At 40.9% G+C, this 13,468-nt stretch overlaps 1 protein-coding gene across 1 annotated transcript in view; it reads left to right on the top strand.

Annotated features, from left to right (window-relative positions):
• NSD1 (nuclear receptor binding SET domain protein 1) overlaps positions 1-13,468 on the top strand; it is a 134,764-nt gene that overhangs the window by 46,840 nt on the left and 74,456 nt on the right. The window contains 1 exon segment of the mRNA XM_036847310.1: positions 7,552-7,687. Coding sequence (XP_036703205.1) covers positions 7,552-7,687 — 136 coding nt within the window.

The raw sequence follows: 13,468 nt of genomic DNA on the forward strand, positions 1-13,468 counted from the left end.
CAACAGGAGAAGCCACGACAATGAGAAGCCCGCGCACTGCAACAAAGAGTAGCCCCGGCTCGCCGCAACTAGAGAAAGCCCACGTGCAGCAACGAAGACCCAACACAGCCAAAAATAAAAACAAAAACAAACAAACAAACAAAAATTAAAAAAAAAAAGAAAATAGCTGGGGATGTTTCTAACACACAGTAATAAAACATTAAAAGTGGGTTCCATTTTCACTTGTGCTTAGAAAGGTTGAAGGCAGAGCCAAGGGAGGCAGAGAGGAAGGTTGGTCTGTGACCCTTCCCTAGAACCTAGGGTTAACTCCATAGCTTTCATGAAACCAAATTTGTTAGTGTACCCAGTTTCTGAATAGACTAACAGTTCATGACACCATGATGGATAAATGTTGGGGGAAGAGACACTTCCATTGTACCAGAATATTTGTTTCGAATAGCCAAAGTGTACCCCCTTTCCAAAATCTGGATATGTGGGAGATTAACTGGTAATCTGAAAGTTGCTTAGAGGACTATAGCTTTTTTTTTTTTTTTTTTTTTTTTTAAGAACTATAGCTTTGAAATGTAATACTCTGTGACTAAATTCTGATATGCTATCCTTGTCCCAAATTTAGTGCCCATTCCCAAGCCAGGGAGTTTTGGAGAATCTGTTGGCCAAGCAATTCTAGCAGAGCTTAAAAAGAATCCTTACCTGTTTCTACCCCTCAGGACTTAGACCTCAGGCACCTTTCTCTACTATACTCACTTTTTAAAAAAATAATTAATTAATTAATTAATTTATATTTTTGGCTGTGTTAGGTCTTTGTTGCTGTGCACAGGCTTTCTCTAGTTGTGGCGAGCAGGGACTCCTCTTTGTTGCAGCACACAGGCTTCTCGTTGCAGTGGCTTCCCTTGTTCTGGAGCACGGGCTCTAGGTGCGCGGGCTTTAGTAGTTGTGGTGCGCGGGCTCAGTAGTTGTGGCGCATGGGCTTAGTTGCTCCGCGGCATGTGGGATCTTCACAGACCAGGGATCGAACCCGTGTCCCCTGCACTGGCAGGCGGATTCTTAACCACTGCGCCACCAGAGAAGTCCCAGGTAGTTTTCTTCTAATCCTAGTTTGTTGAGTATTTTTTTATCATGAATGAGCATTGAATTTTATTAAATGCCTTTTCTGCATCAGTGGTGATGATCATGTGATTTTTATCCTTCATTCTGTGAATGTGGTGTATTAAATTTATCTGTTTTCATGTGTTGAACAGTCCTGTGTTACAGTAATAAATCCCACTTTGTCATGGTGTTTTGTTTTGGTTGTTTTTTTTTTAATTGAGATATAATGACATAATAGCATTATATTAGTTTCAGCTGTTCAAAATAGTGATTGATATTTATATTATGGATTTTTAATATGATGTTCAACTTGTTTTGCTGAATTTTGTTGAGGATTTTTGCATCAGTCTTTATAAAGGATATTGGTCTAGGACTTCCTTGGTGGCTCAGTGGTTAAGAATCCGCCTGCCAGTGCAGGGGACACAGGCTCGAGCCCTGGTCCGGGAAGGTCCCACGTGCCGCGGAGCAGCTAAGCCAGTGTGCCTCAACTACTGAGCCTGCACTCTGGAGCCCGCGAGCTGCAGCTACTGAAACCTGAATGCCTGGAGCCTGTACTCTGCAGCAAAGGCCACTGTAATGAGAAGCCCATGCACTGCAACGAACAGTAGCCCCCACTCACTGCAACTAGAGAAAGCCTGAGCGCAGCAATGAACACCCAACATAGCCAAAAATAAATAAATAAATAAAAATACTTATAAAAAAAGATATTGGTCTATAGCTTTTTCTTTGTCTGACTTTGGTATCAGTAATGCGGTCCTCAAGGAGTAAGTTAGAGAGTTTATTCCTCTTTAGATTTTTTCGAAAAGTTTGAGGAGTGGTGTTAGTTCTTCTTTAAATGTTTGGTACAATTTACCAGGGAAGCCACTGGGTCCAGGGCTTTTTTTTTTTTTTGGCCACGCCTGACGGCATGCGGGACCATAGTTTCCGGACCAGGGATTTAACCTGCGCCCCCTGCATTAGAAGCACAGAACCTTAACCACTGGACCACCAGGGAAGTCCCTACAGGGCCTTTCTTTGTGGGGAGATTTTTTGATTACTCACAACTGATCAGTCTCCTTACTAGTTATAGGTCTATTCACATATTCTGTTTCTATGTCATTTAGTCTTGGTAGGTTTTGTGTTTTTAGGACTTGGTCTGTTTCATCCGAGTTATCCTATTTGTTGGTGTACAACTGTTGCTACCGCTCTCATACTCCTTTTTATTAGTATAGAATCAGTAGTAATGTCCCCACTTTTATTACTTCCTTCCGTGTGTTACTGTTGGCATGTTATTTCTTTTTCATCCTCTTACTTTCAGTCCCTTTTTTGAATTTGATCTGCAGTGTGTCTTCTAGACAGTGTAGTTGTGTAATTTTTTTTTAATCTTTTCTGTCAATTTCTGCCTTTGAATTTTAAATCCATATACATTTTATGTAAATAATGATAAGGTAGGATTGATATCCGTCATTTTGCTCTTTGTTTTTTATGTTTTGTATTTTTGTTCCTCTAATCCTTTGTTACTGCCTTCTTTTGTGTTAAATATTTTCTAGTGTAACATTTTTTTTTTTAATTTTAATTTTTTTATAATTTGTTTTTTGGCTACGCCCCACAGATATACGGGATCTTAGTTCCCCGACCAGGGAGTTAGCACCAATATGTTTCATCTAACTGGACATAGAGATATTAGGGAAAGCTGTTCTGAAATGTGCCTATCCGGCCAGTCTAAGCTCAGATGACATTTCTTCACTCTAGTCTTCCCTGATATTCTCCAAGTGCCTTAGGATCAGGAATTCATCTTTGTGTTTCTTGTTGAGCTTTGTATGCAGGTGTTTAGTTGAATTATGGGCTTTACAAGGAGTTATTTGGAGTTTTCTTTCCCGGGTGAGATTTTAAGCTCTTCTGAAGAGAAGAGTCATATGCTTTTTTTTCCACTTTAATTTTCCCTTGTTGTTATTTTCTCTATTTTCATGTTTGGAAGCCTCACTTTGGTCTGGACTTCTTGCCTGTTTCTAATTTTTTATATATTAAGGTCACTTGGATTTGGATGTTGCTCTTCATTAATAATATGTATTTGTATAGACATTTTTCCCCAATAGGTTTGTATATATTGTTTTATTTGGTCATCCTGGTAAATGAGTTACATAGTAAGGAGGAAATTAATGTCTCAGGTTTATGAAAATCTTTACCCACTATACCTTTAATTTAATGAAACTATTTTTTATTTGTGTTTCTCAGTGACTTTATTTTTTTTATCATAGTTTTGGCATAGTTTCTAAATAGTTGGTATATCATATGTGTGGCTGTGTATTACATTTTCAGTATTCCATAACTTCATCTGCACTTTGCATATTTCATGGAGTTTTCAGCATAATTTGTTTAACAGGTCCCTTGTTGGATGTTAACTTTTTTAAAAAAATTGAAGTATAGGTGATTTACAATGTTGTGTTTCTGGTGTACAGCGAAGTGATACAGTTATACACAAACACACATTCTTTTTCTGATTCTTTTTTAATTTAGTTTATTACAAGGTATTGAATATAGTTCCCTGTGCTATACAGTATGACCTTGTTTATCTATTTTATATACAGTAGTTTGTATCTGCTAATCCCAAACTTCTAATTTATCCCCCCCCCCCCCCTTTCCCCTTTGGTGACCCTAAGTTTGTTTTCTATGTCTGTGAGTCTGTTTCTGTTTTGTAATTAAGTTCATTTGTATCATTTTTTAGATTCCGCATATAAGTGATATCATATGATATTTGTCTTTCTCTAGGTCCATCCAGATTGCTGCAAATGGCATTACTTCATTCTTTTTTATGGCTGAATGGAATTCCATTTTATATGTGTACCGCATCTTTATCCGTTCATCTGTCGACGGACATTTAGGTTACTTCCATGTCTTGGCTATTGTAAATAGTGCTGCAGTGAACACTGAGGTGCATATATCTTTTGAAATTGGAGTTTTCTCCGGATATTTGCCCAGGAGTGGGATTGCTGGATCATATGGCAACTGTATTTTGAGTTTTTTGAGAAACCTTCATAGTGTTTTCCATAGTGGCTGCACCAATTTACATTCCCACCAACAGTGTAGGAGGGTTGTTCCCTTTTCTCCACACCCTCTCCAGCATTTACTATTTGTAGACTATTTACTTATTTGTTTGTTTATTTATTTATTTATTTATTTATGGCTACGTTGGGTCTTTGTTGCTGCACGCAGGCTTTCTCTAGTTGCAGTGAGTGGGGGCTACTCTTTGTTGCAGTGCATGGGCTTCTCATTGTGGTGGCTTTTCTTTGTTGTGGAGCACAAGCTCTAGGTGTGTGGGCTTTAGTAGTTGTGGCTCCCGGGCTCTATAGCACAGGCTCAGTAGTTGTGGCGCATGGGCTTAGTTGCTCCGCGGCATGTGGGATCTTCCTGGACCAGGGCTTGAACCCGTGTCCCCTGCATTGACAGGCATATTATTTTATTTTTTTTATGTAGAATCTGATCCATTCTTTTTTTTCCTTCCAATTTTTAATTTTATTTATTTATTTTGGTTGCGTTGGGTCTTCATTGCTGTGTGTGGGCTTGTCTCTACTTGCGGCAAGCGGGGGCTGCTCTTCGTTGTGGTAAGCAGGCTTCTCGTTGCGGTGGCTTTTCTTGTTGTGGAGGTGCAGAGCATGGGCTCTAGGCACGTGGGCTTCAGTAGTTGTGTCACGCGAGCTCAGTGGTTGTGGCTCGCGGGCTCTAGAGTGCAGGCTCAGTAGTTGTGGTGCACGGGCTTAGTTGCTCTGCGGCATGTGGGATCTTCCCGGACCAGGGATCGAACCCTTGTCCCCTGCGTTGGCAGGCAGATTGTTAACCACTGCGCCACCAGGGAAATCCCTGTAGACTTTTTAATGATGGCCATTCTGACTGGTGTGAGATAGTACGTCATTGTAGTTTTGATTTGCATTTCTCTAATAATTAGTGATGTTGAGCATTTTTTCATGTGCCTGTTGGCCATCTGTATGTCTTTGGAGTAATGTCTATTTAGATCTTCTGCCCATTTTTTGTTTTTTGTCATTGAGTTGTAGGAGCTGTTTGTATATTTTGGAATATAGAGTCACATTGTTTGCAAATATTTTCTCTCATTCCATAGGTTGTCTAGGATGTTAACTTTTTGTTGTCATAAATAACTGCTTTAGATATCTTTTTACAGTTCTTTTACTTTTTTGGATTATTTCCTTTGGGTTAAAATATTAGGAGTAGAATTAATAGTTATTTTCATTTTCATGGTTCATGGTAGAGCAAGTGTTTCTTTCCTGGTTTTATTATGTCTTAGGGTGCTGATGCTGAATTAACTGACTTGTTTAAGGTGGCACAATTTGTGATAGAGTCAGAAGACAACTCATTACTGCTTTGCGTGGTTGTGTGATTCTGGCTTCTGGCTTTAAGCGGTACCACTCGTGGTCTTTCTTATCCATGTATTATTGAAGCCTTGAGTTTTATGGCTTTACTTCCTGATCACTGATATATTCCTGATATATTACTACTACAAAGTGACTGTAGTAGTAATATATGGCAAAGACAGAACCAGTATCATGTTATAGATTGATTATGGCTGAATTTGTCATAAAGCATGTAATAATCATGGGGTTTTATTGTTATTGGATAGTAGTTGAGAGTTTGGGATCCTGAGTTGGACTGCCCAGGTTTGAATCCTATCTCTGCCACCTACTACATAACTATATGACTATAGGTATATAGTAACATAGGAGTAATAATATAGTATCGACCTTAAGAGGATTAAAGGAGGAACAGTGCCTGGTATATAGCAAACATCAAGTAAATGGTAGTATATTTAAAGTCGTTTAGGACTCAGATAAATAAGTCCATATTTATCAATGATTGCCAAGTAAATGATTACAAATCAGATTATATCAGAAATTTATGGGAACCTACTCATTGTAGTTTTCAGTACAGGGGCATGTAAAAGATTTTTCTATCCCATCTTGGTATCATGGTTTTAAAGTTTCAAAGCCAACTAGTTTTGAAGTAATTTTTTTTTTGATAACTTACAGAATGATAACAGGCAAAAATGGCCCCTTGGGGCTTGCTTTTCAAAAAAAATGTTTTAAAAGTTGTAGTTTCTGTCTCATTTCCTAGTAACTCTATATACATGAAGAACTAATGACACTATTTTTTCAATAAGGGTATTCTGTGAGATTTACTTCTCTCTGAATGCACAGTCTTAAAGTTGAATGGTAACTTACAAATCATTGAATTGAGCCCAATACTTTGATATCCTTGAGCCCCAGGTATTACTCATCATTTTTATTTGAATGATTTCAGTCAATTCATTCAGCATATTCTTTATTGGACGCTTAATATGTACTAGGTGGTACTGTTTTGGGCATTAAGGAGGGACGACTGAGTCTGAGGGAGGAACTCACCAAGCCTTTTTCAGGACATGGCATTTATAGAAAATCATAATATTTGTATGCCCCCTTGGAGTAAATGGAGTAGGTTGTCCTTTGTCCAAGGACCTTAGGTGCTGCTTTTAGCTACCCAGAAACAGCTCAGCACATGTGAACTCCTTTGTGTGCTTTATGGGTGGGGGGAGCTCAGTCCTACTAAACACAAAGCCACCTTCCTCTCAGGGCAGGAGACCTCTGTATTGTTGATGCGGTGTTAAAGGCATGGGTATGGGTTTAGAGCTGAGATGGAAGCATTTGGATTGCAGATTAATTAGGTATTATTTTTGGAGAAAAGATGCAGCCAGGGTCTCTGCATTGGATATGTCCAGGGAGCTTGATTCATATTGTATTGTGCTTGAATGGTATTCCTTGGAGTTGGGCAGTGGACTGTTCTGGATGCAGCCTCTCTTGCATGTCCTGGGAAAAATATAAGTCAGTTGTGCTGACTTTGCAAGAATCTAGCCTGTAGCTTTCAGGATTATTTCAGTAGGCCATTATTGTTAATTAATTAATAAGAATGTCTGTGTTTGAGAAGGATGTAGAGTATCACCTGCAGAAGGGACCACAGTCTCCCCCTCCCCCCTCCCCCAGTTTATTGAGATAAAGTTGGCATATAACACTAGTGGGATCAGAGTCTCTTGACATTGTTAAATTTCTTCCCCTCCCAACCCCCCACCCCCCACCCCTGTTGTGTTGTGATCCAAGGACTTGGGCAAAGATATCTTTTCCTTGGGATGATTCTGTTTATCTATTATTTCAATTTTTAGCTCTTTAAAAATTTGAAATAGCTTATTTATTTTCCTAGAATGTAGGTAGTTTACTTATGTAAAGCAAATGTAAATTGAGAGCTACTACTGACTGTATAAAGGGCTGTGTTATAAATAGTTAAGACAAAGTAATTTTTAATTGTACTTATTTTGTAATTGTGGTTAAGCTGGAGTGTTTTTATCTAGTATTCATTGGTAATGCTTTCTCAGAAGGCTAGTGGAAAGATGATATGTTGTTTCAAAAGGTTCTGATTTTTATTGATGCCCCATGTTTTGTCTGTCTCAAGTGTCAGCCCAAGAAAAAGGCTACGCCGCTGAAGTATGAAGTTGGAGATCTCATCTGGGCAAAATTCAAGAGACGCCCTTGGTGGCCCTGCAGGATTTGTTCTGATCCGTTGATTAACACACACTCAAAAATGAAAGGTAATACTTGCAGTTGATTATACATGATAAAATACAGTATGGAATTATCAACTTGCAGTTTCCGTTAGAAATAATTCTTTTTTACCTTTGAGCATTTCGTTAATGAATTGTTATTATGTATTTTATCTTTTCTGGATTTTTTTTTTTTTTTTTTTTTTTGGGCTGTGTTGGGTCTTCGTTTCTGCGCGAGGGCTTTCTCCAGTTGCGGCGAGCGGGGGCCACTCTTCATCGCGGTGCATGGGCCTATCACTGTCGCGGCCTCTCTTGTTGTGGAGCACAGGCTCCAGACGCGCAGGCTCAGTAGTTGTGGCTCACGGGCTTAGGTCCTCCGCGGCATGTGGGATCTTCCCAGACCAGGGCTCGAACCCGTGTCCCATGCATTGGCAGGCGGATTCTCAACCACTGCGCCACCAGGGAAGCCCTAATTTTTATTTTTGGCTGTGTTGGCTCTTCATTGGGCTTTCTCTAGTTGCAGTGGGTGGGGGCTATTCTTTGTTGCCGTGCGCGGGCTTCTCATTGTGGTGGCTTCTGTTGTTGCAGAGCTCGGGCTCTAGGCGCGTGGGCTTAAGTAGTTGTGGCTCATGGGCTCTAGAGCGCAGGCTCAGTAGTTGTGGCACATGGGCTTAGTTGCTCCACAGCATATGGGATCTTCCTGGACCAGGGCTCGAACCCGTGTCCCCCGCATTGGCAGGCGGATTCTTAACCCCTGTGCCACCAGGGAAGCCCCTGTTCTACAGTTTTTTCACTTCTTGGAGATTTTTCCATTGAAAACTTTTTATTTTTTTAAACAGCTCCATAATTTTCCTCTTTTTGAATATGGTGTACTTTATATAACCATTCCCCTGTTGATGGATATTTAGGTTGTTTCTAATCTTGTGTTAGAAAGATTATACATAAAATATATACGTATATACATACACGTGTGTGTGCATACAAAACAGTGCTATAAAGAATAACTATGTGTTTCATGTATTCATGTCTATTTATCTGTAGGATAACTTGCTACAAGTAGTATGTTGGATTTTATTTTATATTTTGAATATTAATAGTGACGTGCCCAAAGACCTTTATAGCTCACTGTTTAAAGAAAATGATATCAAACTTCGTGATGTGTTTGGACATTTAAATTCTACTAGTAGAAAATTCTTTTAGTCCTCCCCCTCTACCCTTCCTATGCCTGTGAAACTGATGGTTTCTTACTCATTGTGGTATTCTTTATATGCACTAGTTGGGTCTATGCCATTTGTTCAACAAGTAATAAGTACATTCTATAGGTACTATGCTAGGTATTGGGATCCAGCAATTGGCAAAACATTTTGCTTCCCTTTGTGTATAATTAGAGTCCAGTTAAAGGGTGAAGGCACCAGCAAGTAATCAGACAAATAGATAATTAGTTAACTGAGAGGTGTGTTCAAGGCAGAATATTGATGTACCGTCAGTGATATTAGTGGGGGTACCTTATCTGGACTTTTGGTTCACGGGTAGTCAGGGCCAATTTTGCTGGTAAAATTATCTTTGATCTGAGACCTGATAGGACAAGTAGGAATTAACCAGGGAAAAAAGCAGATGGTTCCAAGCACAGAAAGTAGTATATGTTCAACCCCTGAAAAGGCTGCAACCCATAGAGTGATGGAAGGTGGTACAGTATGAGGCTGGAGAAATAGATATAGGTCAAATCATGCAGCATTTTGTAGACTTCATTAACAATTTTGTATTTTTTTCCTAAGAATAATAGGATACTATTGAAGAGCTATGAGCAGAGGGAGATGTGATCTGATTTGTGTTTTTTAAAGTTCACTGTGAGTGCAGTGTGGAAAATGATTTGTGGAAAATCAGAGGAGATAATCAAAAGGGTCATTGCAGGGATTATGGTGAGATTATAGTTGTGAATAGGGAATGAAGAACTATTTAGGAGATAAAATCTATATGATTTGCTAATGGACAGATAATGGGGAGTGAGGGAGAATGAAGTCTAAGGTTTCTATAGCTCAGGCTGGTTCGCAAGTTTTTAGCTTTACCAGTACATACATAGTGTTCTCATTTACTGAGAGCACTGGAACATCTATAAGTTAGAGGTGACATCTGCTTGTTGATATTAGTCAAAGCCACGGGTAGGGCATGGATGAGATGGCCTTGGGATAAAATACACGGTGAGAAAAAAGGTGGCTCTGAGGAAGCCAACATTTGAGGTCTGTAAGGAGGAGACGTGAGTGTGCGAAAGAGATGGGAGAAAATCAGAGATGGAAGAGAGATACCAGGAGAATATGGTATTGATGGTGACTAGAGTGTTGTTGTTGTTGTTGTTTTTTGCCGCTGTGTGAGGCATGTGGGATCTTAGTTCCCTGACCAGGGATGGAGCCCACGCCCCCTGCAGTGGCAGTGTGGAGTCTTAACCACTGGACCACCAGGGAATTCCCTAATAATAGTTTTTAAAAAGATTCTTCTTAACTTGGTTTATTAGAGCATAGAATTAGTGTAGCTCTTTATAGTACTGAAGGGAACTAATATTTGAATAAACCTATTTGTCCTAAAATTCCTACCCATGACTCTGTCTTCCTCACACCTTCCCTTCATAACCACTCTTGGAGGAATCATCAACTTTCTCCACTTCCAGATGGCCACTCATTTCTGAACGCACTGAAATTTCTCATTCTCTCTTTTTATTCCACTAACCGTGTTCTAAGCAGAGTCATTAGTGACCTGGTAATACAGTGGATACTAGTTTTTAATTTTATGGTTGTCTGGTGCAGGAAAATTCTTCCTTGTAGTAACTATCTATCTTGTTCTTTTATTGATTGATTGATTGATTGATTGATTGATTGGCTTGTGTTGGGTCTTCGTTTCTGTGCGAGGGCTTTCTCCAGTTGCGGCAAGCGGGGGCCACTCTTCATCGCGGTGCGCGGGCCTCTCACTGTCGTGGCCTCTCTTGTTGCAGAGCACAGGCTCCAGACGCGCAGGCTCAGCAGTTGTGGCTCACGGGCCTAGTAGCTCCGCGGCATGTGGGATCTTCCCAGACCAGGGCTCGAACCCGTGTTCCCTGCATTGGCAGGCAGATTCTCAACCACTGCGCCACCAGGGAAGCCCTCTATCTTGTTCTTGACTTTCATGTTCTCTTCTCCTCCTTCTCCTTTTCCTTCTCCTCCTTCTTTCCATCCTTATTAACTCTTGAGTTTTAACTGTCATCAGTAAACTGAATTCATATCCACAGTGCTAGTATTTCCCCAGGCTTCAGATCTGCATCCCAACTCTATACTTGAAGCTTTCACCAGGAGGTCCTTTAGGCAGTTAAGGTCAGGTTGTTTAAAACTGACCTAGGGCTTCCCTGGTGGCGCAGTGGTTGAGAATCTGCCTGCCAATGCAGGGGACACGGGTTCGAGCCCTGGTCTGGGAAGATCCCACATGCTGCAGAGCAGCTAGGCCCGTGAGCCACAATTACTGAGCCTGCACGTCTGGAGCCTGTGCTCCGCAACAAGAGAGGCCACGACAGACGCCTGCGCACTGCGATGAAGAGTGGCCCCCGCTTGCCACAACTGGAGAAAGCCCTCGCACAGAAACAAAGACCCAACACAGCCATAAATAAATAAATTAATTAATTAAAAAAAAAGAAAACTGACCTAATTATTTTCCTCCTCAAACCAGTACTTTCTCTTTCATTTCCTGCCTTAGTGAATAAATTACTGCCACTTAGTCACTTAAGGCAAATACCAAGTAGTTACCCTTTCTTCCTTCTTGTGTCCTATACCATTAAGTCTTTTTTCTTTTTTTAAAACAGCTTTATTGAGATGTAATTCATATAGCATACAATTCACCCCTTTAAAGTATACAATTAAGTGGTTTTGGTAAGTCACAGAGTTGTGTAACCAGTAAATTTTAGAACATTTTCACCACCCCAGAAAGAACCCCTTGGGGACTTCCCTGGTGGTCCAGTGGGTAAGACTCCACGCTCCCAATGCAGGGGGCCGGGTTCGATCCCTGGTGGGGGAAGTAGATCCCGCATGCATGCCACAACTAAGAAGTCCGTATGCCGCAACTAAAAGATCCCACGTGCCACAATTATGAGCTGCATACTGCAACAAAGATCCCGAGTGCCGCAACTAAGACCTGGCACAGCCAAATAAATAAATATTTTTTTTAAAAAAAAAAGAGGAGGAGGAAAAGAAAACCCATGTCCTTTACCTACCTTCCCCCTAATCTTTTTACCTCCCGTACCCCTTTGCCCTAAGCAACCAGTAGTCGACTTTCTGTCTCTATAGATTTGCCTATTCTGGATATTTAATATAAATGGAATCATATACTATGTCCTTTGTGACTACTTTTTTTTACTCAACATAATGTTTTCAAGATCTATCCATGTATCAGTACTGCATTCCTTTTTTTTTTTTTTGGCTGCGTTGGGTCTTAGTTGCGGCACATGGGATCTTCCTTGAGGCATGTGGGATCTGTTGTTGCAGCAGCGTGCGGGCTTCTCTCTAGTTGTGGCCTGCGGGTTTTTCTCTCTCTAGTTGTGGCGCGCGGGCTCCAGGGCGCATGGGCTCCGTAGCTGTGGTGCGCAGGGTACAGAGCACGTGGGCTCTCCATTGTATGAAATATTATACATGTTTTATTTATAAATTTATCACTTGATGGGCATTTGGACTGTTTCCATCTTTTAGCTATTATGAACAGTGCTGCTGTGCGTATTCATGTATAAGTGTTTATGTGGACATATATTTCCTATCTTTTGGGTTTATACCCAGGAGTGGACTTGCTGGCACTAATGGTAACTCTGTTTGACTTTCTGAGGTACTGCCTGACTACCCCCCCGCCTCCCTGCCCCGGCCGCACCAGCTTGTGGGATCTTACTTAGTTCCCCAACCAGGGGTGGAATCCGGACCCTGGCAGTGAGAGTGCCGAGTCCTAACCACTGGGCCATCAGGGAATTCCCTGACTTTTTAAAAAAATTTTTATTTATTTATTTTTGGCTGTGTTGGGTCTGTGTTGCTGCACACGGGCTTTCTCTAGTTGCGGTGAAGTGGGGGCTACTCTTCCTTGCGGTGCGCGGGTTTCTCATTGCCGTGGCTTCTCTTGTTGCAGAGCACGGGCTCTAGGCGCGCAGGCTCAGTAATTGTAGCACGCGGGCACAGTAGTTGTGGCTCACGGGCTCTAGAGCGCAGGCTCAGTAGTTGTGGTGCCCGGGCTTAGTTGCTCCGCGGCATGTGGGATCTTCCTGGACCAGGGCTCAAACCCGTGTCCCGTGCATTGGCAGATGGATTCTTAACCACTGCGCCAGCAGGGAAGCCCCCTGACTTTTTTTTTTAATTTAAATTTTTTATATAAATTTCAGGTGTACAGCACCACAAGTCTAATTACCATCCATCACCATACAGTCTCCCCTGTTAACCCATTTTGCCCAGCCCCCTTCCCCTCTGATAATCATTAATTTGATCTCTGTATATGTGAGTTTTTGTTTTATTTTGTTTGTTCACTTGTTATGTTTTTTAGATACCACATATCAGTGAAATCATATGGTATTTATCTTTCTCTGTCTGATTTATTTCAGTTGGCAAAATACCTTCAAGGTCCATCAGTATCGCAAATGGCAGGATTTCATTCTTTTGTGGCTGAGTAATACTCCATTGTGTATATATACCATATCTTCTTTATCCGTTCATCCATCAGTGGATACTTGGGTTGTTTCCATATCTTGGCTGTTATAAATAACGCTTCAGTGAACATAGGGGTGCATATATCTTTTTAAAAATAATTAATTAGTTAATTTTTGGCTGTGTTGGGTCTTTGTTG

The sequence above is a fragment of the Balaenoptera musculus genome, chromosome 3 (assembly GCF_009873245.2).
Source record: "Balaenoptera musculus isolate JJ_BM4_2016_0621 chromosome 3, mBalMus1.pri.v3, whole genome shotgun sequence".
NCBI classification, from domain to species: domain Eukaryota; kingdom Metazoa; phylum Chordata; class Mammalia; order Artiodactyla; family Balaenopteridae; genus Balaenoptera; species Balaenoptera musculus.